At 50.7% G+C, this 24,718-nt stretch overlaps 9 protein-coding genes across 11 annotated transcripts; 7 read left to right on the top strand and 2 right to left on the bottom strand.

Moving 5' to 3' along the window:
- Positions 1-69: 69 nt before the first annotated feature.
- On the top strand, positions 70-1,653 carry PV09_03407. 2 transcript variants are annotated; one of them, XM_016356602.1, is made up of 3 exons: positions 70-377; positions 430-1,293; positions 1,350-1,653. In XM_016356602.1, exons 1-3 carry the CDS (start codon positions 158-160, stop codon positions 1,451-1,453), a joined length of 1,188 nt encoding a protein of 395 aa, XP_016215395.1. In that variant the 5' UTR covers positions 70-157; the 3' UTR covers positions 1,454-1,653. The 2 variants fall into 2 exon arrangements, with proteins under 2 accessions (XP_016215395.1, XP_016215396.1); XM_016356603.1 differs by having other exon boundaries at positions 430-1,653.
- On the bottom strand, positions 891-3,317 carry PV09_03406 (uncharacterized protein). Its single transcript, XM_016356601.1, has 4 exons — positions 2,874-3,317; positions 1,793-2,818; positions 1,204-1,742; positions 891-1,086 (listed from the first exon to the last, which is right to left on the bottom strand). Exons 1-3 carry the CDS (start codon positions 3,088-3,090, stop codon positions 1,696-1,698), a joined length of 1,290 nt encoding a protein of 429 aa, XP_016215394.1. The 5' UTR covers positions 3,091-3,317; the 3' UTR covers positions 891-1,086; positions 1,204-1,695.
- An 802-nt stretch (positions 3,318-4,119) lies between these two features.
- PV09_03405 (uncharacterized protein) lies at positions 4,120-6,511 on the top strand. The gene is made up of 2 exons (XM_016356600.1): positions 4,120-4,844; positions 4,899-6,511. The coding sequence occupies exons 1-2, from the start codon at positions 4,196-4,198 to the stop codon at positions 6,296-6,298; spliced, it is 2,049 nt and encodes a 682-aa protein (XP_016215393.1). The 5' UTR covers positions 4,120-4,195; the 3' UTR covers positions 6,299-6,511.
- A 1,659-nt stretch (positions 6,512-8,170) lies between these two features.
- PV09_03404 (uncharacterized protein) lies at positions 8,171-10,764 on the top strand. Its single transcript, XM_016356599.1, has 6 exons — positions 8,171-8,307; positions 8,363-8,410; positions 8,506-8,675; positions 8,731-9,484; positions 9,536-10,133; positions 10,187-10,764. The coding sequence occupies exons 1-6, from the start codon at positions 8,296-8,298 to the stop codon at positions 10,501-10,503; spliced, it is 1,899 nt and encodes a 632-aa protein (XP_016215392.1). The 5' UTR covers positions 8,171-8,295; the 3' UTR covers positions 10,504-10,764.
- A 92-nt stretch (positions 10,765-10,856) lies between these two features.
- PV09_03403 (uncharacterized protein) lies at positions 10,857-12,169 on the top strand. The gene is made up of 3 exons (XM_016356598.1): positions 10,857-11,320; positions 11,381-11,517; positions 11,583-12,169. Exons 1-3 carry the CDS (start codon positions 11,246-11,248, stop codon positions 11,725-11,727), a joined length of 357 nt encoding a protein of 118 aa, XP_016215391.1. The 5' UTR covers positions 10,857-11,245; the 3' UTR covers positions 11,728-12,169.
- Positions 12,170-15,002: 2,833 nt separating this feature from the next.
- PV09_03402 (uncharacterized protein) lies at positions 15,003-16,200 on the top strand. Its single transcript, XM_016356597.1, has one exon. The coding sequence runs from the start codon at positions 15,281-15,283 to the stop codon at positions 15,623-15,625; it is 345 nt and encodes a 114-aa protein (XP_016215390.1). The 5' UTR covers positions 15,003-15,280; the 3' UTR covers positions 15,626-16,200.
- A 152-nt stretch (positions 16,201-16,352) lies between these two features.
- Positions 16,353-20,388, bottom strand: PV09_03401 (uncharacterized protein). Its single transcript, XM_016356596.1, has 2 exons — positions 20,236-20,388; positions 16,353-20,183 (listed from the first exon to the last, which is right to left on the bottom strand). The coding sequence occupies exons 1-2, from the start codon at positions 20,288-20,290 to the stop codon at positions 16,561-16,563; spliced, it is 3,678 nt and encodes a 1,225-aa protein (XP_016215389.1). The 5' UTR covers positions 20,291-20,388; the 3' UTR covers positions 16,353-16,560.
- Positions 20,389-20,720: 332 nt separating this feature from the next.
- On the top strand, positions 20,721-23,361 carry PV09_03400. 2 transcript variants are annotated; one of them, XM_016356595.1, is made up of 5 exons: positions 20,721-20,948; positions 21,001-21,441; positions 21,492-22,019; positions 22,077-22,245; positions 22,299-23,361. In XM_016356595.1, the coding sequence occupies exons 1-5, from the start codon at positions 20,850-20,852 to the stop codon at positions 22,502-22,504; spliced, it is 1,443 nt and encodes a 480-aa protein (XP_016215388.1). In that variant the 5' UTR covers positions 20,721-20,849; the 3' UTR covers positions 22,505-23,361. The 2 variants fall into 2 exon arrangements, with proteins under 2 accessions (XP_016215388.1, XP_016215387.1); XM_016356594.1 differs by having other exon boundaries at positions 21,492-22,245.
- A 145-nt stretch (positions 23,362-23,506) lies between these two features.
- PV09_03399 (uncharacterized protein) lies at positions 23,507-24,656 on the top strand. Its single transcript, XM_016356593.1, has one exon. It carries the CDS (start codon positions 23,646-23,648, stop codon positions 24,420-24,422), a length of 777 nt encoding a protein of 258 aa, XP_016215386.1. The 5' UTR covers positions 23,507-23,645; the 3' UTR covers positions 24,423-24,656.
- The last annotated feature ends 62 nt before the right edge of the window (positions 24,657-24,718 follow it).

Raw genomic sequence — 24,718 nt, 5'->3', positions numbered from 1 at the left:
AATCCCACGCGAGGACCACGCGACTGGCCATACGTCATTGTACATTAAACCAACCTCATGCCCAAAACTTGTATGTGAGGCCTCTCGCGATCGTGCTAGAGCCGTTTCTCGCATCATTCATACAAGCAAAATTCGCTGAAATACGGTATCAATCGCTATGGGCAGCGTGAACGGGCTCAATCCAACGCAAAGCGGCACTGGCTTCTTGTCCTTCAACAGCCTGCCTCCGCGACTATGGATCACGAGCGAGGATGAAGAATTCGATGAGACAACAATTCAACACTGGAAAGACGAAGGGTTCGATGTGACTTATCTGCCAATGAATGGCGGCGGAAAGCCATATGTTCAAGAGCTCAAACGACTGGCTGATGATTTAGGTGAGCTTCATGATTGACACAACATCCGGCACTCTCTGAACTGGTCTCCCAGAGCTTGGTGAGGCATATGCGTTAGTGGCGTACGGAGATGCTGCCACAATTTGCCTCGACGTAGCCACGAAACCGATGCCGCATTGCTGCGCTCTCATCTGCTACTATCCCACTTCTATACCTCATCCAACAGCAAAGTACCCTAGTTCGCTGAACCTCACAATCCATCTCACCCACTCGCAAGGTTTTGTTCCCAGTTTCCCAGTGTATCTATACAGCGGCGTCGAGCCGGGTTTCGCGGAGCACGACCTGGATGAATTCAACAGGGTTTCGGCCTCGCTTGCGTGGTCAAGAAGTCTGGCCGCAGTACGGCGAGGTTTCAAAAAGGACATCTCGGAGCATCTGGAGCGCACGAACGAAACTTTCAAGACCCTATCGTTGAAGCACCGCGACGCAGCCGGAACGGTCGGCATGATGGTGCAAGACTCGCCGTACGTGAATCACGTGCCTACTATGACCGGCGGCATTGGCAAGCGCGCTCTATATCACTTCTACCACGACTTCTTCATACCTGGAAATCCACCTTCGCTGCGAGTGCAGCTCGTATCCCGAACAGTAGGGGTAAACAGGGTCGTCGATGAGTTCGTCGTTTCCTTCAAGCACACTGTAGAGATGCCATGGATCCTTCCGGGTGTACCTCCTACGAACAAGACGGTATCTATCGCCATCGTAAGCATAGTGACCGTACGCGGTGGCAAGCTCGAACACGAGCATGTGTACTGGGATCAAGCGAGTGTACTGCAACAGATTGGTGCACTTAGCGCGGACAACGTACCACAGGCATTGAAGAGCAAGGGGTGCAAGAAGCTCCCCATTGTAGGTGTAGAAGGCACTAAGAAAGTGCTGGACGTGGATAAGTTGCCAAGTAATGAACTCATTCCGAAGTGGTGAAGTGGTGGTTTTGTTGATTTTCTGCTGTAGGCAATAATCTTGTTCTCGACGCAGAAGATCGATCAGGTGGCGGGCGGCGATGGATGAGTGTGGCGAGCTTGCAAAGAGTATTAGCGAAGGAAGATTCATCGTAGATTAAACGCTTTGGTATTGTCCAGGTCTTTGAGCGAGTTTTGTTTGCGTGTAATATAGGGCATTGCAATTGGATAGCTATATCGAACAAAGTTAATAGTGGATTGACGGCGCTTGCCTGACCGGACTGATCATTCTCCTACAGAATGTAGTTTTGACTCTACTCTTACACAGGATGGAAAGCCGCCAGTCTTGGGTGAAAGATTTTTTTTTCCTCACAGAATCAAGATATTCTGTTATTACGTTACACAAATGCTTGCACGCCTGTGATGGCCCTACCCAGAATTAATGCTAGAGCCAAGTTAGTGTTATTTCTGCCCATAATAAGCGACTCTACTCACCATGAATATCACTCTGTCCTTCGTATGTTTGCGTTACAAACAGATTCGCCACGTGCCGACCAATGTGGTACTCATCACTGACAGCGTTTCCGCCAAAAATCTCCTGCAAAGTGCGGGCATTGGCAAGAGCACGATCGCAATTCTGCCTCTTGATCATGCTGATCATTTCTGGCGCTGCATTGCCCTGGTCTATCAATCTCCCGACCTGGAGCGCCGCCGCGATACCGTAGGCTGCATCCGTTGAGGCATCGGCTAATTTCTTCTGAACGAGCTGGTACTTTGCAAGAGGGTTGCCCTTGAACTGCTTCCGTTCCAGAGCATAATCTCTTGCTCGGGCTATGGCGTCCTCCAGCGCGCCAATCACGCCCCAAGCAATCCCATAGCGGGCAGAGTTAAGACAGTTGAACGGACCGCGGAGGCCTTCTACACTGGGGAACATATTCTCCTCGGCCACAGGCGCATTATCCATCTGGATCATCCCAGTTATGCTTGCACGTAGCCCGTTCTTGTCTTTAATCTTTGGCGTATCCAGTGTACCCGGGGGGCACTTGCTTCGTTCAACCAAAAATCCACGAATCTTCCCCGTCTCTTCCAATTTGGCCCATACCATTAAAACATCTGCGATAGGACTATTTGTGATCCATGTCTTGCTACCGCTGAGCAGATACATTCCCTTTTGATTCGGATGCCTCCTTGCAATAGTCTCCATGCTTCCAGGATCAGACCCGTGATTAGGCTCGGTCAGCCCAAAGCAACCTATTATCTTCCCTTTCGCAAGGCCAGGTAGAAAGCGTTCCTTCTGCTCTTGCGTGCCCCACTCGTCAATTCCCCCCATCACGAGCGATGATTGTACTGACATGCCTGATCGGTAACCGGAGTCCACACGCTCAACAGCGCGGGTTATTAAGCCACTGGCAACGTATGACACGCCCGCACAGTCGTAGCCTTTGATAGTTGCGCCTAATAGACCTAGCTCACCCATCTCCTCAAGAATCTTCTTGTCGTAATCTTCCTGGCGGTATGCCTCTGCGAACACATCATCAATATAAACCACAATTGGTATCCCTAGAAGTTGGCGTACCTAACACTCTGGGAAGTAGCCTATCCTGGCAATATGCCTCTGCTGTCTCCGCTATGGCCAACTCGTCTTCCGTGTACATATTGCTTGCACCGAGAGGATCCTTCCAATTAAATGCTGCTGGCGCGTGAAGAGATCTCGCCCTGCTCGTGCGAAAGGCATTGCGCACTGATTGCGAGGCGCGAGGCCTCAAGACATGTCTGCACATTGATGGAAACATTTTCAGGCTTTTCCTCAGCCACGAGGCGTCCAAGAACGTGTCGACGATAAAACTCAGCTCGCCAAGGCGAAAAAGAAGCCAATGGCAAAAAGAAGTGAGCACAATTTCAGTTGTCAATTGCACTGTATACTCTGGCTCTTCGGCATTATCGACTGACGAAGTGGCTCCGCGAAGCGGAGACAGAGCTCCCGATGCAACTCTCCGAGGTCATACTATGCCATAATAGGAAAAATGGAGATTGAGAGCCAAATTTTTCGATATTTGACACTCTATCACTAGGCCAAAAGAGGGCTTGAAATGCAGTTTGTCCTGAGAGGGACGCTGGGGCAAGGAGCTCTGAATTCCGGGGAACCTCAGCGGGTTGGCAGAATCCGGGGTACCGGGACGAGAAATATTAGGGCATCCGAAGGAAAAGCCCAGGCTATGTACGAGAAAGGAGAGAAGTATCGATAACGTGTAGAGGCAGACAATGATTAGATTTTTTTTGGTATGTAATCGTCGCGCACTCTCATCATATGTTACCATGAGAAAGCCCGTGTTGATGACTTTGACTTTTTGTTTCTTCGATCTGTGCATGCCCTACCACGTGCGTTCCACGTGTGTAGCCCGTCTGCAGTTTCGCACACGTCGCGCGGAAATATGCGCGAAATGTAAGCGTGGCATCGTATACCGAAGGGATATCAGACCAGACGCAGGAGATGCGGGATGGAAAGGTAAATCTGTCGCAGGGCGATCCCAACCTGGGCGTCTAGCAAATAACGCGTGAAACTTCCGTTGTGCCCATGCTCCTGGAACGTGCAATCTCATGAAGTGACGCGGAACATCAACAAGCCGCCGTGTGATCAGGCAACACAATTGCAAGCCAGTCCTTCCTGTGGCAGCAACCAGCGACTGAAAGCCAGGCGTCAAGCGCTTTTCAAAGAGCAGCTGTACAGCATCGCACAGCCACCGAACACGTGTGGACTCGTCTACTCCACTACTCTCGTCTCTAGCTTTTCCGCATCCGGCGTGGTAACACCTTCATCGGACCTTGGTTTGCGCGCCAGATCTCGCAACCATTAACAAACAACTGCCATCTTTCGCGACCTGCCAGACTTGAATCCCGATGGCTACGGCCCCGAAGAAGACGCCTACGTCGGGCACATCAGGTCGCAACTCACCTGGTAACACGCCTACATCGCCTAGTCCTGCACCAAGGAGAACCGGCACTGGCGCTGCGCCATCCACACCAAGCAACGGTGTCGCAAGAGCCAGATCTGTTCGGACAGCGAATGGTACGCCGGTGTCCGCAAGGGCTATGGTGAAGAAACCGGCAGGATCATCTGATCTTAAAAACAGCACGTCAGCCGTCGGTTCGGCGGATGAAGATGCGCGCATGGAGTCCTCTGCGCTAATTGATGATCTGAAAGATAAACTGCAGAGGGCGGAACAGGCTGCAGAGGACTATAAGAAACAGGTCGAGGTCCTGCAGTCAAGGTTAGATGAGGCAATCCAGGAACAAGGAAAGCTGGAAGACAGGCTACACGAGGAAGAGGAGAGAGTAGAGGGTTTGGAGAATGAGAGACGTGAAGTCCTACGACAGAAGCGGGAGATAGAGACAATATATGAAACTGAGCGGGCAGCTGCGATGAAGGAGAGAGAAGCGACACAAGCAAGGGAAGAAGAATTGCAGAGCATCATTCAGAGGTTGAAAGAGTCGTTGTCGCAAAAGGACAATAAATCCGGCACAGATGATGGCAGAATGCCACGAGCAGGTATTGCGCAAAATGTTCTGGCCTCATCACCGCTTTAACTGACGAATTCCATAGCTTCGTCGCCCACACTCGAGACCGGCTTTGCACCGCCATCGTCGCTACAGCGGAGTAACTCGCGCAACAATTCCAAACTGATATTGCAGAAGGACCAATTGATTGAATCATTAAGACTCGAGCTTGCCGAGCTCCAGATAAAGATGGTTGAGATGGAGAATATGGGCGATGCGACGAGGAGGGTGCACGAACTAGAGCGAACTGTACTCGAGCAGCGCATGACCAATGCCAGGCTAATGGAAGACATTGATAGCTACCAATTGCTGCTGAGTGAGAGAACGCTCAACGGAGATTTTTCGCGCAACGACCTGCTCCGTAGCAGTCCTGCTCCGGAAGACCGATCGCAATCACACGAACCTGCCTCGCTTGCGGATGAGTTGGCTTCAAACGCTTCTGAAGACGGCGAAACGACGGCCGAACACGCTGAAGTCAAAAAACTAATGAACGAGATCTCAACACTCAAGAATGAGAACAAGGCTCTGACCCTGTATATCAATAAAATCATTGACAGGATCTTGCAACATCAGGGAGGTTACGAAAATATCTTGTCGAACACAGATGATGAGCCGCCGGCGGGTGCACAGAAGCCTGCGCCTCCAAATAAGGATAAAGACCTTCCGCCCCCGCCACCTGCGAAGGACACTGGTCCGTCTTTGCTCCAGCGTGCGAGTTCTGTCGTGTATGGCCGGAGCGATAAATCAAAGCCAAGGCCACAGTCGACCGTTATTCAGACCAGGGAACCAGGAGTTACTGAAGACATAAGCACAGCACCATCTATCCCCCTCAACCGAACAAACTCGAAGCGCGTGACCGTGGACTTCTCATCAAGAAGACGCAGTACACAGATAGATTACAATCCTGCAACCGTGGTTGGGAACATGTACCGCGGGCCAACGAACGATCCAAACCCTGCGAGCCCGAGCATTGTCTCACCACGGAATTCATTCTTCGGCTTCAGACAACCAAGTGGTAATGCAACGACAGTGACCTCGATCAGGGAAGATGGAGGAGTCGACGACAGCACAGACGAGGACCTTGCGGTTGCTAATCGCAAATCTGCTCTGGACGCACTCAATGGTACGGACGGCTCGCCCAGGAGAAGTGCTCAGTCACCAAGCAAGAAAAGAGACAGCAGCGCCACAAACACAACTGACGGGGTGCCAAGTGTTGACACACCAAGTCCGCCCCGGAGCATGGCTAGCAGAGACGAGAGATCAGCTGGCGCCGGCGGGGTCATGACAGGTAACAAGATGCGACCACTACGTTTGGTAAAAGAAGCCGAGGATGAGAAGAAGGCGAACAGGAGTAGTTGGTCTGTCCCACAAAATATCACTCAGAGCATCAGTGGTTGGTGGAACAAGGATGCTAGTTCAAGCAAGGATACTTCTGGTGGTTCATAACGCTACGGTCGCGATGAAATGACGAAGTGGCATGTTTGACTGGGGCTTCGTTGGAGACAAGAGGACCGAGTTCATTTCCTTGTGCTTGGGTACGAGTAGGTCCGTGATGATCGTTTCTAATGTCCTATATCCAACTCCCCGCCTTTGGTTGTTACATAGACTATTTGCTTACGTACAATCTGCTGTATGCAATGACAATTCTACTCTCAAAGACTAGTCATGGTCTTTCGCGCTTCAACATAACGTGTTTGGATGGAGGAAACGGTCATTCAGCTTTCTGGGTCTGATGCGGCAAACCATTGTCAAAAAAAAGGCGGGCCCATCAAAGTGATGAGATATCAAGCATGCTGCTTCAAGGTTGATCATGTGGCCCATGCCAATCGAGGCTCACTCAGAGTTGAGCTCTTGATTCAAAAAATAAGTACTCTGCAACCGTCCTAGGGAGATGGGAGGAAGTAGAGCAAGAGAAATCCTGTTGCAAATCGTTATGGTCGCGTTAAAGTCCGACAATTTGGCTGGTTTGGGGATCAAGCTGGCAATTCTGACAATGAGCAAAAAGGGGCGGCATGTCAGACGCGCAAGAACTTGATGCATTACACAGGCACGAGGCCTTTGATTGTATTTGGCCTTCAACTCCTCTTGATCATGACCAGCTTGTGAAGGTGAAAACTGCGGCTTTGATCTTGGTCGGCGCCACTATCGTCACGCCTCCAAAATCTCGTCCGACTTTGCCCACCGTTCTGTACCGACATCGTGGCTCCTCTACCAAAATCGTATCTTACCATGATGTCACTTGATTCGCCCTTAAGACGCAAGACTGTATACGAAAAGAGTCGTCTGATAACTATCGGAGGAGCTGAAACCTCGAAAGCACGACGATTCGACGGCCCTTCCGTCTCTAGGTGAGAAAACGCTAGGAACTGCGCTCGTGCCAGGGGCCATGTAACCGTCCGTTAGATGTAGACACAACACACGCCTTGGTATATTATAACCTTTCAACCCCTTGCACAACTAATGATTGGCAACAGGGCTAGACAAAGATCTGGTTTTCGCGCCAAGACTTCTAGAAGCCGATCTCACATAGAATTTCACTTGTTGGAGCAGGGCAGGTCATACTCCATTCCCCCGGGGAAAAATAATCTCGGAAAATAGAGAAAATCCTAAGCATAGCTTGCACTTTAGGTTTGGGAAGAACGTTAGGATTCTCAAACCAAGCATGATTGTCGGCGCGCTTGGGGATGGTTCGACGTCCGCGGCAAGTCATCTCGTCTTTCGATGCCGAACGCTTTGACTTTGCAACAGAGTCTGATCATAGCTCCATCATCCTCACCCTCAATCATTACAGGCAACGCCTCGCGCAGAGACCACATAGCCAGATGCATACGTTTTGGCCTCCAATCGCGCATGCGGTCGTGCTGTAGTTGTGATTCATTTGGAGAAGGAGGTCCTCCGCTGATGGAACTGGATGTGAAACCTCCGTCTAAGCCTGAAACAGGCAGTGTTGCGATCCGACTTCTCCTTCACTCCAAGCCGACTCAAAGTCCTACAAGTGTAATGCGTTGTTTCCTGCCTATTCTCATAGGTAGTCTGGCCCTGGATGGATAGGTCCTATCATAAAGTGGTTGCTTGTTGAAATAGTCGGCTACTCGCATATCGTTATATGTGGAAATGAACCGTGACGAGGTTAGAAAAAGGGCTGCAATACTTTTCTTGCAGGAGATACCTATTGTACAACGGAATTAGGTGCCCAAACCAAAAGCCAGAACTTTTCGTTGATAACAGCTTATTTTTTGTCAACTTTCTGCAGTTTCATTTCCCGTTTCAGATCGCCTTACTACAATCTGTCAGCACATGACCTTTTAACGTCCAACAGGCAACTTGAAGGGCCGCGACCATTGCCGAAACTGATCATTTCTTTACATGAAGCTGCCCTTTTGCTTCCACTTTGTTCCAAGCGTTCCCCATAAGATCCAAACGAGCATTTCGGCGTAAAGAATATGGTGTACTGCGTAAGTGGCTAGATTCCACTCGGCCTGCGGTCAACTTTCGGCTGACCAAGATCAGGGCAAGCCAAGTAGGGGTTGTCAGAACTGCAAGACGCGCAGGATCAAAGTGAGTGAGCCTTGCAGTTCACACTAACGAGTTACGACCTGTATCTCAGGGTTTGCTGTTCTTGGAAGCTTGCTTCGCTAACAGTGAAATGGCAGTGTGACGAAGGCCGCCCTTGCTGTGGCCAGTGTATCAAGTCGAAGAGAGAATGTCCTGGATATCCCGATGAATTCGACTTGATTTTTCGCAACGAAACCGCCGCTGTTAAGAAGCGAGCCCAGCGAGCGGCGTCAACTTCGTCATCGAAGGGCGAATTCCAGAAACCGAGGTAATTTAGCACGGATTCAGAAACAGCACTTTCTCAGAAGACTCATCATGTGTAGAAGAGATTCAGCATCTCCATTGGAAGCAGCCACAGTGTGGCAAGATTCACCGACGAGAAACAGTCCCAAGGCCGACCGGCTTGAATGGACGAACAAGACCTCCAGCACTCTCGCAAGGTACAACGAGTCGCAAACCACCATTTTGAACTTCGAATGGCAGAACCCACTGGAATCAAAGGTTTTCAATTTTTCGCACCCGGAATCCGCACCGGCAGTGCTTCCAGCGACCGCCAGGAGTCAAAAGCCATCTTCGCGCGACGTGCTGTCCTCTCCACGATGCATGGACACGCCTGGGACGAGGATGAATTTCGCCATCACTTTTTTCTTCCGCCATCTCGTCCAGATGCCGCGTTCAAAGGACTCTGTGCGAGGCTGTTTAGAGGTTCTTGGCCCAATGTACATGAAGGCAAGAGCCGATTCCATACTGCACCAAGCAACGCATGCCATGGCGTTAGCCTGTCTGAGCAACGGGAAAAGGTCGCCTCTTATCAGGATGGAGGCTCGAAAGCTATATGCTAAGGCTTTGCGAGACACCGGAGAGGCTCTTCAAGACCCGGCGCAGGCTAGGAGCGACGAACTCCTCATGTCGATCTTGCTCTTTTCCATGTACGAGACAATCACTTCGACGGACACTTCAAGGATGCTTTGGACTCGACACATAAATGGTGCAGTGGCTCTAGTTAAGTTACGTGGGGAACAGATGTTGTCGAATCCGGTGTCGCTACATTTGTTCCAGACCGTTCGGTCGAACATGGTCAGTAATGGATGTACAGCAACGAATAACTGAGAGCTAATCGTGCCGTAGTTGACGTCCACAATTCAGCAACAAAGGACGGTAGAGGATTTTCCGAGCCCCAAGGGATGGCATTGCGATGAAGATATGGATATCAATGCTGCTAACAGGCTGACGCTCATCTGTATCAATCTGCCTAATATCAAGTACTATGCACAAAACCTTTTGACCAAAGAGAAAAACGCAAACACGGTTAAGGAGATGATGAAGTTGATTCAGGTAGCAAAAGAAGTCGACAGTGCACTTGAGCACTGGGCGTTGACCCTAAGCGATCAGTGGGAACCGAGGGTGAAGATGACAGTCCCCGAAGAACCAGAAGATGTTACAACGGCACAGTTTTGGAAAGGGCCTGTGTATGTGTACGCTGATCTCAGCATGGCCAGCGTGTGGAACGACTACAGAATCAGCCGAATATTCTGTCAATCGGTCATACTTGGCTGTGTCGCAGCTCTACCGTCGCATCTGCGGTCAGCGCAGATCCAGCGAATTCTCGACCTTGCCGTGAGGATAACACAGCAGATGGTGGACGACTTCTGCGCCACCGTGCCGTACTTGTTCGGGCTAAGCAGCGAATTCGAGGCCAACAAAGTCGGCATCTTGGACCAGCTAGGTACGTTTGACCCGCACGCTCTGCATACTAGCGGTGTCTAAATCTGAATGCAGCTTTGAGAGCCACAGGGGCGTACTACGCAGCGTGGCCTCTGTGGGTCACGAACAAGATCCCGACCGTGCCAGAAAAACAGCGGCAATGGTTGCTGTCGAAGTTCTTGCTCATTGGCAAGACCTGGGGCTTGACGGAGGAACAGATGCTGAACATGGCCCAGAGACAAGCTATGACGGCAGGGCCGCAGTTCTCATACGAGGAATACGGGGAGTTGAAGAGGTCGAACGTTTCGCCGAGGCCTTGCGGCGCAGAGTATGTTCATGCACTCTCTCCAATGGGCACAAGCTTCGTGGGGAATGGTGGACGGTATGCGTAGGTTCCATCATCAAGAACTTTTGTAGTTAGTCTTGAGTCAAGGACTACAGAGCAGTGAGTTCCAGACAAGACCAGCTAATCGCGCGAGGCGAGGAAGGGGTCGTTTGCAGTCCGGCATTTTGACTGCGTGGAAATTCCTGCTTTCTTACGTGTGCAAGGAGCGGCGCACTATACATAGTCAGACTGTGACTTGCGAACCCACAGAATGATTGAACTGGAAGTGTGCGATCACTTGCAAGCTCGTGCGAAACATTCCTGATGTAAAACTTGGGGCCATGTGTGGATGGCCACACGCACGTGTGCCGAGCCAGCGTCGCCCACGGCCTGAAAATAGAGGGACGACGCGCTGTTTTGCCTTAGCCCAGCGATTTCATTTGCAGGTATGCGAACGCCTCCCCATCGCGACCCCTCAGAGTGCACAAGTTATTAGGACACAACATTCAGGTTTAGGCTCGATCGGCTTTGCCGATAAGTCTGCGCCGCGCACGCACATCCTTCCATACCCCCCTTTCAGCTGTATCTGCGTGTGATTGTTTGCGTTTGCACGTACAAAATTACGCGTGTTACGGAACGAGGGATGATCATTTCCTCTGCCCGTTCTTCAGCCATCCTGAAACGGTCGGCCTCAGATCCCGTCGTGGCCAGGTATCTGCTGTCCTTGTTCACAAACCTTTTTCACAGCAAGGACCAGCTTTGATCCGCAATCGATCGCTCACACGAGCACCGCCTGGCAAGCAAGCAAGATGGGCTTGCTTTCTTTGCTTCCGGTCATTCTATTCCTGGGTTCTCTGGCGGTGTTCGCGTGGATAGGCTATGAAGTAAGAGTCGCAAGTCAAGTGGGGGTCAGCTCAGAACATGGCTAACGAGGCATGTCACAGATGTACGTTTACTCTAATCAGCTTGCCGACAGGGGGAAGAGACATCTCGAGAAGAAGAACATTGTCTACACGAAGGACGGCGTCAAAGTAGGCGTCAAGGACAGGAAGGACGAAGACTTAACGGACAAGTCACAGAGGTACGCGCTCTCTGCTACGTTAGCAGATCGCCTCCAAAAGTCAAGTCTAACCTGGCGTCTTACAGCATGCTCCATAAAACGTGGAGTCTGGCGACCTCTCCGGAATCACGGCCGGACCTGCCCCATCAGCCTTCGGATGGCAAAGTCAAGACCACGTCAAGCTCAAGGCCGTCGGCGTCAAGGACAAGTACTGGCACGAGCCAAAAGTAGGGAATTCTAGTTTCTGGTGATGAAAATGTATGAACTCTCAGGGCAGGACGGCCGAGAGGTGACATGTTTGGAAGTACTAAATCCAACGTTACGTCAATGGTGGAATGAGAGCAAATCGGCACGAAAGGTTGCGGCACCGACATGAGTGAGTAGATACCCGGCAAAGGCAATAGATGCTGGCTGGCGTTGGATGGAGTTAGTGTCAGCTGTTCGAATATCAAGGCTGCTGTGGCTTTACAAGTACAACGCTTGCAAGTTGGTTTTTTTATGCACGTAGGCCGCGCCAGCCGAGCGACACCAACGAGCAACGTTGGGCAACTTTGCCCTTCTTATCTTTGGCCTTTCGTGTCGTCGCATACTTGCGAATTCCCTAGCGCCTCTTGAGAAATCGCGGATCGCGGGACGCGCAAATCAAAAAGGCATGTGTCTGTCTCGTCACGAGGAGTGTTCATAGGAATCAGATCCTCTATGGGTGACAAAATCTCCGCGATATCTCATGGGTGTCCTACGCAGGTTTAACGTTTTGGTGCCTAAAAGCAGCACTGCGCCAATAGTATCTCGTAGCCATGTGCAAGATGGACAGAGCCGGCAACGGGCTGTGATGAGGGCTTGCGAGCTGGAGAAGGTCTGAATGAGCGTGGGGTTTGATCGGCAGGCCCCCACGCGTGCCCTTCCCGTCTCCATGCCAGAACAAGCTCACCGACTGTAGCACGTCATGGGCATGTCGAAACCTGATTGTGTTGAGCAAGCTGGTGTTGAGGGAATTGTTCCTTTGCGCACGTTACGGGAAGGTGGGATGTGGTGATCCGGTTGCATCACATGGCTAGGGAAGTCGCAACCGAAAGACGCACATCGTCGGAACTGGACGGAGGAGAATGATGAGGCGGCAAGCTTGGAGATGGCCAAAGCAGAGGAATCATCGAGTCGCATTGGTACAGAGCGTATAATCGATTAAAGCTTGTATGACTATGTATGGGCCGACCGGCAGCGGAGCGCAAAAAGAAAAGATTTGACTCGGAAGACGAAAAAAAGCAGCAGCCGCCGCGACTTGGACGGCCACAGTACCCTCTAGAATTTACTCGTTCTATTCCATGCTCGAGATGTGTTGCTCCCAAGCGCCCCATGTCACTCCATTAGTGATGAATGCTTACCGATCAAAAGTTGAGACATAGGAAAAAACCGAGATGCTGTATTTGCGCGCTTCCGCCCGGTGTATCTGATAATGGTATCAATGCAATCCAAGGAAATTTCATAGAGGACCCAACTCCTCTGTCCCAACGTAACGCCCGCTGTGATGATGCATGGAGGTGTACATGTCGAAAAAGAGAGAGACGCGCGGCCCGGCTTAGGCGGCAACGGCTTCACGCCTCTCGCTATTTCTGATCAACCACTCACTAGCCTGACTTGAATCGCTGAACTCTGACGAGAAGGATCCAAAGTCGACAGGAGATGGTGGAGGAGCTGGGGTTGGCTCGATGTTCAGGTTTGTAGTACGAATGGTGAGCGGCGACGAGGCCTTCAAGGCAGCAGCCACGTCATGCGAGAGCGTCCGATTAGTGTAGAGCGATAGGCGCTGGCGGGGAGTTTGCTGAGACATGGTGGTCGGAGAGGAAGAAGCGTGGCAGCTGAGGTAGAAAAGGCTTCGGTGAGACGCTTGGAGAAAGGACTTGGGTCCCAAGGCTGCAGTGTGTGTTGTCAGGCTGATGTGTTGTTCGTTGTACCACCAGTGCGAAGAAGACGACGGGCCGGTGGGATCAAAAAGCTGTCGAGCAGAGTGTCTGGATCAAGAATGGATCCTGCGTCTGAAAAAGCCGGCACGGTACTTTTGGCCGAGTGCAACGGAGTTGGGCTGGCGCGACTTATTTGAATACCTTCATCGCAGCAGCAAATTAGTATCCTGAGCCTCGGCTGTCCAGAGTACAAGTGAAAATCTGGGGTCGAACCAGGTACACACAAGAGCAAGGACGATCACAGACCAGGGGGTTCGGCTTCTGGAAAGGCAACATGACGATTAAATTTCCGTACGTACCGTGGTATCAGATGGCAGTTAGAACGGAAGTCCGTGAACGTGCTGAACAAAAATTCTCGGGCTGTCACGAAAGATTTCAGGGCTGGAGGGTGACCGAGGATTAAGTAGGCAGAAGGCAAGCAACACATCAGCGTACAGGAGGTATCGGGGCCGCACTTCCACGAATCCAAAGATCCTGTCATTATTATATTTTGTTTTGCTAGTGCTTGTTCACCGACACATGGAGCCTGCCTGCGACATCCCGGATGGGCTGCCTACTCCCATTGTTCCCGACGGATAAGGTGCGCCATGGCACTTTGGGGGGCAACGCAACCAGAATGGTCGTGTTTAGAGTTTCATCCCACGAATCGTTGCGTGTTTCCCCAACGGCTAGGCCCAATGCGTGGTGCACCCGTCCTTTCTGTGCGTGCGTGCTCCTTGAATCCTGAATCGAAATCACTCGTCGCCGTTGTGATTGCACAAGCAGGCCCAGTCCGGGAAAATGCTGACATGGCCACGTTGGCGGGTTGACATGTCAGGTCTTCGCCCTTTGAAGGGGCCGGGATTCAGGAGAGCGAGACCAAGGATCTCTCGCACACGCTCTCTCTCTCTCTCTACGCTGCTGGCTGGTTCCAGTGCCCACGGGATTCCGGGTTGCTTTGCGAGGCGCCGGATGACGTTACTGCTGTTGGCATCGCTGATGACAACGAGATGACGGCTGCTGGAGGTCGCCCTGTCCGTTCGTTGTGTTTGCTTTGTTGTTACTTCATTATTTCTCGCACGACGCTTTGCGCTCCGGCCGTCCAAGCTTGGCTGTCTCCTGTCTCACAGCGCTCCACTTCAGCCCTGGTGATGCCAACGACTCCGTACAGTGAAGCGAGAAATCAGACTTGGCCGCGAGGGCTTTCGTGACTCCCTGCTGTCGACTCGCACAAGAACTGGTTGCGTACGTGTAATGAGCACGGGTGGCAAGCCCACTTCTTGCTAGACCGCCTAGCTCGAGACTGGTCGCACAGCACAAGCTGAGCCCCCCCACGTCTCCAGATTTGTGGAGGGCAAAAGAAAAGCAAAGGGAAGTGAGAGGCTTTTCGCGCCAAGTGCCTGGGATGGCGGACCTCGATTCGGGGACACGCCCTAGTGCCCGCGGATGCGCGGCTGTCGCCAGCGCACAGCTTAGTCGGCCTGGATGGGGTTAGGAGGCCGTGCCCAACGCAACGTTCCATCTCGCTCTCTTCGTTGCGGCCCGCAACACCGTTCATGCGGTAGACGTCTCGAAAGTTGAGAGCGTCGCCCGCGAGTCGGCATCGATGCAGAATTCCCCGCTTCTAGAAGCCCTTCCCCGAGAACCAGGACAGCGGGATCTGTGGAGAGAGTGCCCCGTTTGGTAAATGAGCTGCTCGATCACGCCCGTCGTGGGATTGTCGAGACGAAAAGCAGAGCAGTTTGGGGGTGCCTTTTGACGATTTCACGCTCGTCTAGCACGGAGATGACGCCCGCCCCTGGTAGAGCGTTTGGGTTGAACGGCGGGAAAGCGAACATGCGGAGATGCACCGCACAAGGCACGACTCACGATCACGAAATTTTGCAGGATCGAACAATGGATTGCGACCTCTCCTTGCGATCTCAGTGGACCTCCGCCGCGAGAGTGAGGCAGCTTTCTTAACCATCTGGCCTTGCTGGGAAACCTTGCATCCGCAAGATTCTGATGGCCGTCAGACCTTCCATTGTTGTCGATTGGCCCACTGCACACCGACTCTTGACACATCCCTTCGTTACATCGAACATCGAAGCCAGGCTCAAACGACTGAGAGTGAAGGCAGGAAATCGTGTCCCGAGTCTCTCCCGAAGGGGGCGTGCGGGCGAAGTTGCCTTGGGAACCAAACAGTCTGAGCCCCGTTCCAACGTCCCCCAGACCTAGAATCGGCTTGGAACCTTCCACTCTCATGCCAGAAAATTAACTTCGGCCGCGACGGAATTATCCTTGCAACGGGCCAGTGATGCTCTTGTGACAAAGTATTCTTCAACCTGGACGCTTCTGCCTGGCGAGCGAGACTCTCGTCCTTGTAGTGTAAGCACTGCGTCATCCTTACCTCCATTGTGCGGTTAAAAGTCGCGTCCGGGGTGATCTCCTCTGGCGGAACAGCTGCGGTCGTCCAATCAGATTATATTCCACACAACGTTCTGTCTTCATTCCCTTGAATTCACATCGTGGCTCCGCTCGAAGATACAGCAGCGCTGTCGATGTCGCGCAAGGGTATCCAAAAAGACTAAGCGGAACAAGTTGAGGTTTTGACATCAACATGGGAAGATCTCTGGCGCAACAACGTCGTTCTAGATTCGTAAACTAGTTTCCGGCTCTTCCGAGAGACCGAAGATCCATCATATGGCTAAATCAAGCCAGTTATCTGCTGTAATTCCATGCTTGCCAGTTTAACTCTATGATCCTAGAGTATTCGAACATATACGATATTGATTTTTTTTTAGAGAACCTTGACTCGCTCATGCTTGCAGTTCTTATCAGGCACTAAGTTTGGCAAACTGCAGCAAGGCCCTATCCAATGCTTTGTGACGTTGATACTCCTTGGGAGCCCTTATATCAAGACTTGTCTTTGTAAGAGTTGAGATTATGAATTGTATAGTGCTTTGCTTTATGTGCTAGGTTCCTGTGGCCTAATCGCATAAACCTTCTGGAAATCAATCTCATGTCTTCGTTTGTGAAACCTGTGACACAAACGCAATGCAGAGACAAGCATGGTACTTGCAAATACATCTGACAATACGTCTTGAACGATTAACACATACCAAGATGTTGATGATGTCATACACTAGAGATGAAGCCTGCCCAAGCCTCGCTGTTGCACGCTCTTTTGTACGAAGGATTTTACGTCCCTTAGAGCAGCCTCCCATTTCGAACAGGCATCCCTCTCTTCTACCAACTCCTCTTGCACAACCCAGGAGAGCCATTTAACGGCCCCAACAACTTTACTCATGTCCCCCTCTTCTGTTATCACTCTATGCATATATGTACACAACGCGTTCACATCTTCCTTGTAAGGACCCTCCTCGCGGAATTCTCTTGCCCATTCACTGATCGCTTCACGAAGCTGTGGCAGCATTGTTAGCTTTCTACCCGTGAAACTAGGCTTGGGGGGGCGTGGAGGTAGCTTTAAAAGATGTTCGATTGGCTCATGGGCCACTTGCTTAGAAGGTAGCTTCCGTCGGGTGGCGATTTGAATACCGGATGTTTCTGCGAGTCGTTTGCGGCGTTGCTCATCAAGAACCTCGCGACGAATATCCTCAGGTAGTGCAGCAAGAAAATCTGGGTCCATGCCAGAGCCTTCTGGAGCCATCGCCTCGTCCCCGTCGGTATCTGTTGTTGTGGCCTCAGGAGATCCTTGGCGTGATCTGGAGGTGATGAAATTCGATTGTGTCAACGTCGTGACATTGGCGCTAGACCGGGCATCAAATTTACCGGGTCTTCCTCTGCGCCTTACAGTAGAAGCCGTCGAACGGTTGCTACGGAGAGACGTGCGGTTTCTGCTTGGCGAAAGGAGTGTGTTCGCACGTTCGATGACTTTAGCTTCATAAGACGATTTGTTGTAAAAGGTTAGCACCTCCGACCTGACATCCTCGGGAAGAGCGTTGAGCATTTCTAAATCAATTTGCGACTGGGCTGGAAGTGCCGTGAAAATCTTAGGAGTTGAATGTGGTGATGTGATATTCTGCTTTGAAAAAGAAGCAGCAATAGCAGATTTCTTGTCTGCCTTTGTGTGCTGAGCGAGCCTATCCCTGATATCCTGCGGCAACTCTGCCAGTGTAGTTGGGTCGACTTGAGAGGGCAAGATAAATTGAGAGCCACGTGTATTCAACGGCTTGCGACTGGTGCTGTCTTTATTAAGCTCAGGAGAACCAAACATCACTTTATTCGCTGCTCCCTTTGGCTTTTGGGGGGTCGTAACGTCCTCAATAGGATCATCCTCCGGGTCAGCAGAGTTCTCTGCTCGTTTCCTTTGCTCCTCAAATTTGAACTGTAGTTTCTTTTGACTGCTCTCAGCTTGACCGATTGAGGCTTTTAAAGGCTCCAGACGCGTCATTTGCACACCTATGCCACGCAGTTCTCCGGGTGAGAAGGCAAATGACTTAAGCATTGAGAGTGACTCTTTTGCAAGAATATCGCGTGAATTCGTAGCAACGCCGAGGAGGACACTTTTATTGAAGGTGTCACACCATCCGTGGCCCATATGCTTCGGTGGATCCAAGGGAGCGTCCGCCGCACGCTTCATGACCTTAAGAGACAGCTGTTTGCCCTTGACGCGTTCCCTGACGAGTCGCCTCGAGAGTTCGCCACTTATATTCAGCATAAACTCATCGACCTGCTGCTGATTATAGAAACGTACGCCCCAATTGACTTCCGCTGAGACAGACTTTCGAACCTCAACATCGCCGACCTCTTTTTGATCAACACCGCGCGCATAGTCCCAAAGCCTCTCACCCGTCCTTGGACCGAGAATGGCCATCATCTTCTCCTTACTGAATTGGCGAATGTCTGCCACGATCTTGATCCCCATAGCTTCGAGCTTACCACCAATGCTGTAAGCTACTCCGGGGAGTGAAGTCACCTCCAAGGGCCCAATGAAATCCAGCGCACGATCTGGAAAAATTTGAAACTGGCCTGCTGGCTTCGCTTTTCTAAGGGCAAGTTTTGCGAGCAGGATATTGCCACCTATGCCAACGGAGACATCGCAGCCGGTCCTCTCCTTTACTTCGTCTCGCAGCTTCTTTGCAATCTTGTCTGCAGTTTGTTGCTCTCGGCAGATTGTATCTTCATTTTTACTGATTCCACTCCCACCTGCTTCCGCGAAGCAGAGGGCGGAAATATCTACCAGGGCTTCGTCGATGCTAACACTTTGAACAACCCCTCCAGTAGCAATGATGACTTCATAAAACGATCGACTTGCTTCTTCGTATGCTGGAAAGTCGTAAGGCAGTACCTTTACGTCAGGGCATAGTTCATGAGCCTTGCGCATCCACATGCCGTTTGTGATGCCGAACTTACGCGCAGGATAATTGCAACTCGCAATTTCCGAGGCACTTCCTCCGCTGTGAGCCACTACAGCGGGCTTATCCTTGTACTGTGGGAATTTTTTCAGCGATACGGCCGCAAAAAAACTGTCAAAGTCGACATGCATGATGTAGCGTCTAGCTCGTGGGTCTCGCATCTGTCGAGTTTTCCGTGATAGAGACTTCTCTTCAGCCATCGCTTGCAGCTGTGACTTAAGATCGGCTTTCCATGTCGACAAGTGGTGTAAACGTGATTCACGATAGTAGTTTTCCAGAAATTCCGGATTGAGAACGGAAGACTTCCAAATACGAGGGTCAGAGAGCAAGATCCGGTTATGCTCCTCAGCTGTTAGCTTTATACGCTTGGCTGGGGTATCAGCGTTGCCTTCGTCTTTCTCTGGCCCATTACTCTCGCACTTTTTCCCGTTTATCTTATCGGCATCCACGTCCTTCGTGTTATTCAGTTCCTGCTCGAGGTCATCGTTTGGTTTTGTTTCGTGGGTTTTTTGAGCATCGGAAAATGAATCCTGATTCAGCTTTAAGTCAGATGTACCACTAATGCCAGGGCTACACGTTTTTTGCGCTTCGGTTTTCTGGATTTCATCAGCGAAATGATCTGGCTTGGATTCGTCCTCAATGTTGTCGAGGGCACTTTGACATGAGAGCGACGTAAATTTTGTATTATCCTGAGGCTTCATAGGTAAATTATTGTGCGGATTGTCGCCAACAAATTCCGGAGCCATATGTGATGGAGGCTGAGTTGATGCCGGCAGTTCATCTGTATCGTCGATGTCGTCAACAATATCTGACCCGACTGGCAGCTCCACTTGACCGCGACACGTGTTTCGACCCGAAATATTCGGTGTCCATTTCAGCTGTTCTGTGTACCAGCTCGTGTCTGTCTGGTCTTTGTAACCGCGTTTCTGTGTGCTAACCTCAGAAACGACCTTGCCATCATGGAAGCCAATTACTCTTTGCCCAGAACCCTCATCTAGAACACGAAACTGGTCCCAGGGCAGTAACCTCCCTGCTTTTACACTTTCTACAACCCACGCTGGCTTAACTATACGATATCGTTTGAATTCGACCGCTTTTTTGGGCGTCAGACTGCTGGCGATGATATGCGTCACTGTCGTCTTCCCATCCAGGTACTGCATAAACCCACCGCCGTGCTGCACTATAAGCTTGTGTATATCATTCAAAGACGGCTGCGTGTATCCATTGACATGAGCAACTACACCACGGAAGATTTGAGGTTTGTCTCCAGCTTGCGATCGAAGCTCGACATCAAGATTCTGTAGCTTGATCTTCTTCCTGCGAAAGTAGTCACCAAAACCGCCGAACGCGGACGCCTCGTATTCTTCGCCTTCTTCATGAGTGAAAGTGTCTATGAAAGACATCAGTTCACATCAAGCCGATCTGAATTTTGTGTAACGTACGACTCTCGATGCGTTTCCGCACCGCGTTGGAACCCTTCTCCAGGCGCGAACCCATTGCGGAAGCTTATCATTATATCTTGGAGGCAACTGAGTTTTTGAAATCAACCCCCACTGTCCATTATGTCGAGTAGCAGCAGTAGAAGGGAGAGAGCTCCGCATCGAAACGAAGAGGAACAAAAGAGTGACCGTAAGTGGCGTTCCACGCCTAGCGCGTCAGCACGTGACGAGTACAACCGAACTTGCCAATCATCCAATACACTTTGTCGCACAATGGACTCGCTTTGAAGAATTTTTCAGTCCTAGTCAGCGCACATGCACCAAAACCTCATGATCATATTTTAGGCTTTCACTGCTGCCTTCCGCCGGTCCGCCCTCACGCAGATCTGCAAGGCTGTCACGACGGCTGAAAGTGGATCGTCCGAAAGCACGGACCCCGAAATCATTTGGTTTTCATCAGAACTTTTTTTCTCCATTGCCCTCTTGCACAACTTTTTCACTCAGAACGTCACCACCTTTTCCTTTTCTCTCAATCCCCTCTCCCAGTTCCTCCAATCTCCTCACTATCGCCCTAGCGATTCCTCTTGCATATAGTTCTCTAGGTGAATGCAGTAAAAATGCCAGAAGTACGCCCAGTTGCTGTGTACGGCCTCGAAGTGCCTTGCGGCGATATGATGATCCAGGGCAATCCGGATGAGTTTCCTGCTCCTGGAAAGGCATGATTTTGGAAAATTTCTCATCATAAGCATCGATACTAACATGTGATAGTATCGCATCACAATGGCCGCCATTGACCCCACGGACGAGCCTGCAGACGATGGTCCTCGCCGGGCTACATTGAAGATGGTCCGCTTGAACTACCCGCTTGATGATTCCGACGATGACGACGATGATGATGACGACATCGAGTCTGATGATGTCGAAGCTATTGAGCGCCGTCTTGGGCTTGGAGTGGACTCTGACGACTCTGATGAAGAGAGCAATGGTGGCCCGGGAGAGAAGACCAAATCTGCCCGCGCCAAGGCTCTGAAGGAGGCCATTAAGAAGGCGGAGGAGGAAGATGCCATGGATCTTGAGCTTGCCAATGGCGACAATGGCAAGGGCAAGGGCAAGGCTTCCGACGACGAAGACGACGAAGATGATGACATTGAGTCTGGCGATGAAGATGAGCTTGAGGAGTACACTCTTTGCACTCTCGATCCAGAGAGGGTATGTAAAGCAATATCACTGAAAGGGTTCAAAACTAACGATATCATTAGTTCTACCAGCAGCCGCTTGACATCACCATCGATGTGCGCGAACAAGTCTTCTTCAAGGTCGTTGGCGCTTACAATGTGCACCTGACGGGTAACTATCTCGCCGACCCGGAAGAGCTCGAGGACGACTATGAAGATTCTGACGAGGAGGACGGCCTCGATGCTCTTGCTGACCTCGAGGACCTCTCCGACGAAGAAGATTACTCCGAGGAAGATGAACTCGATGGTTTAGCCGATCCTCGCGTTACCGAGGTGGACTCTGAAGAAGATGAGGCACCGAAGCTCGTCAAGTCTATCAAAGACTCCAAAAAACGTGCTGCAGATGACTCTGATGAGGATGAATCTTCAAAGAAGACTCTGAAGGGCAACGAGTCTTCTGTCAATGGCGAGAAGCTCACCAAGAGCCAAAAGAAGAAGCTCAAGAACAACGCCGGTAACGCCGCCGAAGCGCCAGCCGCGGCAGAAGCCGAGAAGAAGGAGGCGCATGGCAAGGACAAGAAGGAGCAAGTAAATGGTTCGGATAAGAAGAAGGTGCAGTTTGCTGAGAAGCTCGTTCAAGATCAGCCACATACTAAGTCAGAACCAAAGGCTGATGCAAAGACGGATAAGAAGTCCGACGGCAAGGAGAAGAAGACATGGAAGGTGAATGGTGTCACTATCGACGAGCGCAAAGTTGGTAGTGGCAGACAAGCAAAGCCTGGTGACAAGCTTGGCATGCGGTACATTGGTAAATTAAAGGATGGGAAAGTCTTCGACTGTAAGTTCACATAAACGCGTTTACTAGAGGTCATATTCTGATGACTGGAACAGCAAATACCAAGGGCGAGCCGTTCAAATTTACTCTTGGCAAGGGTCAGGTCATCAAAGGCTGGGACATCGGCGTTGCTGGCATGTCCGTTGGAGGTGAACGCCGCATTATTGTTCCTCCACACCTAGCCTACGGCAAGCAGAAGCAACAGGGCATCCCACCAAACTCTGAGCTCACCTTCGACATCAAGCTCATTTCAATCAACTAAGTTGTGCTGCCAGGAAAAAGCAGTGCCTGTCTCCATAAAGCAACAAAGCATCGACTCTCCTCGTATGTACAGCAGCGAAACTCCGCTTAAGCATACTCCGCTCCTCGCAAGATCAGCGCGGCATTACAGCTTAAACTCCATCTCTTTTTTTTCCACAGCTTTGCTAAGGAGGAGAATCCACTTGTTCTAGCATGCCTAGAATGAATGCAAATATGGGGGCTCCATTTCTTGGCGTTAATTGTAAGTGCGAAGGTACATCGTCAAGCATTTTTGCGTTGGAATATGAAGATCCGACTTGCATTTGCCGTCTGCATAGCTCTGCAAGACTTAAATGTTTTTTGTACGAGTGAGGAAAGCAGGCTTAAACGCAGCTTGTGCAGGGATGAGGATGATACCCACATTTTTTTGCGATTCTTATTTTTCTTATCTTTGCTAAATCCTTTCGTCGGCTTTCGGATACAAAAAGTTGTCAAAGAATGGAGGGGAATATAGTGATGTGTCCATTGTCGTACAGGAGCTTGCTTATTAGGCTAAATGGCATCAATGTACTGGGTAAAAATAACACACCAACATAACACTTAAGAGGTATCTTTTCTCATGGCATCATGCCGACCCTTCGCGCAACATCAACGTTCAAGTCGGTAAACGCGAAACTGAAGTAATCGGAGACGGACAATCAGCTGGGGTTGAAATAATAGGGATCATTCTGGCCGAGAGTCAAGGCGCAACAGAACAGGTGACACATTAGTCATGCCCTTTTCAAGCGTCCAAGCCACTTGCAAGGCAGCATTAACAAGATCATAAGCAGTTTTCGGTACAGTCTAGACATCTTCAATGAAGAGAGGAGCCAATCAAAGCAATGTGATCCTATCCGAGTTCGTGCTAGTCCTTCCCGTGTAGCTGCTGTAATCGATAACGAACTTCGGTAGTGTGACGTGCATCATCTCGTGAGTACGGTGGAAAGCGGGGGGCTTCTTCTCTTCTGTGACTCTGCACTCTGTGCGTTTTCCTTTGCTCTTTATACTACTATTATGAAGCCTTCGACGTATAAAGTCTCCTTTTTTTTTCTTAAAATTAGATTTAATTCCTAAACGGCTCTGCTTCCGCAAAGCTTCAACGCTGCCCGCAGCGGCTGGTGGTAATGCCACTTCCAACATCCCCCGCGGGGGTCTTTCCAATATATTTACTTCCAAGTGTACCCTTCAGGCGCAAATCAAACAAATACTTCGACGCTACGCTTCCGTCGCTGCAGGATACAGTTTCCACGTCGTCGCAAGCCTCCTCTCCAACTGGCTACCTCTCGGGCTCCACCTCGTATCTTCGCTGCACGCGCTGTCTCGCCCATCTCTGTCCCACAAGCTCCATAATCTCGAAGGGCTTTCAGGGTCGTCATGGCCGTGCTTACCTCGTACGCCCACCAAGCCATAGTCTCGGCACCATGACTCCACCAGCAGAGAGTGGAATCGCGCCGCGACACCATCAGGCAGGCAATCTGCCCAATACGCACATACACAAGCCAACTCCGCGGATGCTGGTCACCGGTGCGCACACAGTCAGTGACATCAGTTGCGTTCGATGCGGTACTGTTCTTGGGTGGAAGTACGTTGACGCTGAAGAGGAAGGTCAAAAGTATAAGGTAGGCATGTTCATTTTGGAGACGCAAAGGGTCAATCGAAGCGTGGATTGGGAGAACGGTGACTTTGAGATGGCGATAGAAAACACCCATGTCCCGAGCAAGGCGAACGATGGCCGCAAGGATAGCGGTGTAAGCTTTGTGGACGATGATCAAGAAGATGCTGAATTTGACTCGGAAGATGAGGACGAGTGCGAAGATCTGTTCATGGGCATCTGGTCGCCTGCTCTTGCGAAAAAGAGGAGGAGAGCAAAAGCGTGGAAGGATGAGAGAGATATCGTATGAAGTTTAATTATGTTGCATTTTGGGACGAGGATGATAATCATTAGCAATTCTCAAAGACGTATGCGCAACATTAGGGATACGGAGTTTGGGCTTAGTTCTTTGGAAATAACTTTTGGCATCGGACCGCGACAACAAGATTGATGATACGACAATTGGAGGATGATACCCAAGGACATATATGCAGCTTTTAACCTATATATACGTAGTAATGTTTTAAGCAATAATTCATGCGAATCACTTCCGGAACGTCCTTTATATCGGCGACGTCTTCAGAGTGCATGACCTGGTGGTTATCA

The sequence above is a fragment of the Verruconis gallopava genome (assembly GCF_000836295.1).
Source record: "Verruconis gallopava strain CBS 43764 unplaced genomic scaffold supercont1.9, whole genome shotgun sequence".
NCBI lineage: Eukaryota > Fungi > Ascomycota > Dothideomycetes > Venturiales > Sympoventuriaceae > Verruconis > Verruconis gallopava.
The sequence above is the reverse complement of the archived record's forward strand: the minus strand, read 5'-3'. Positions and strand labels throughout refer to the sequence as shown.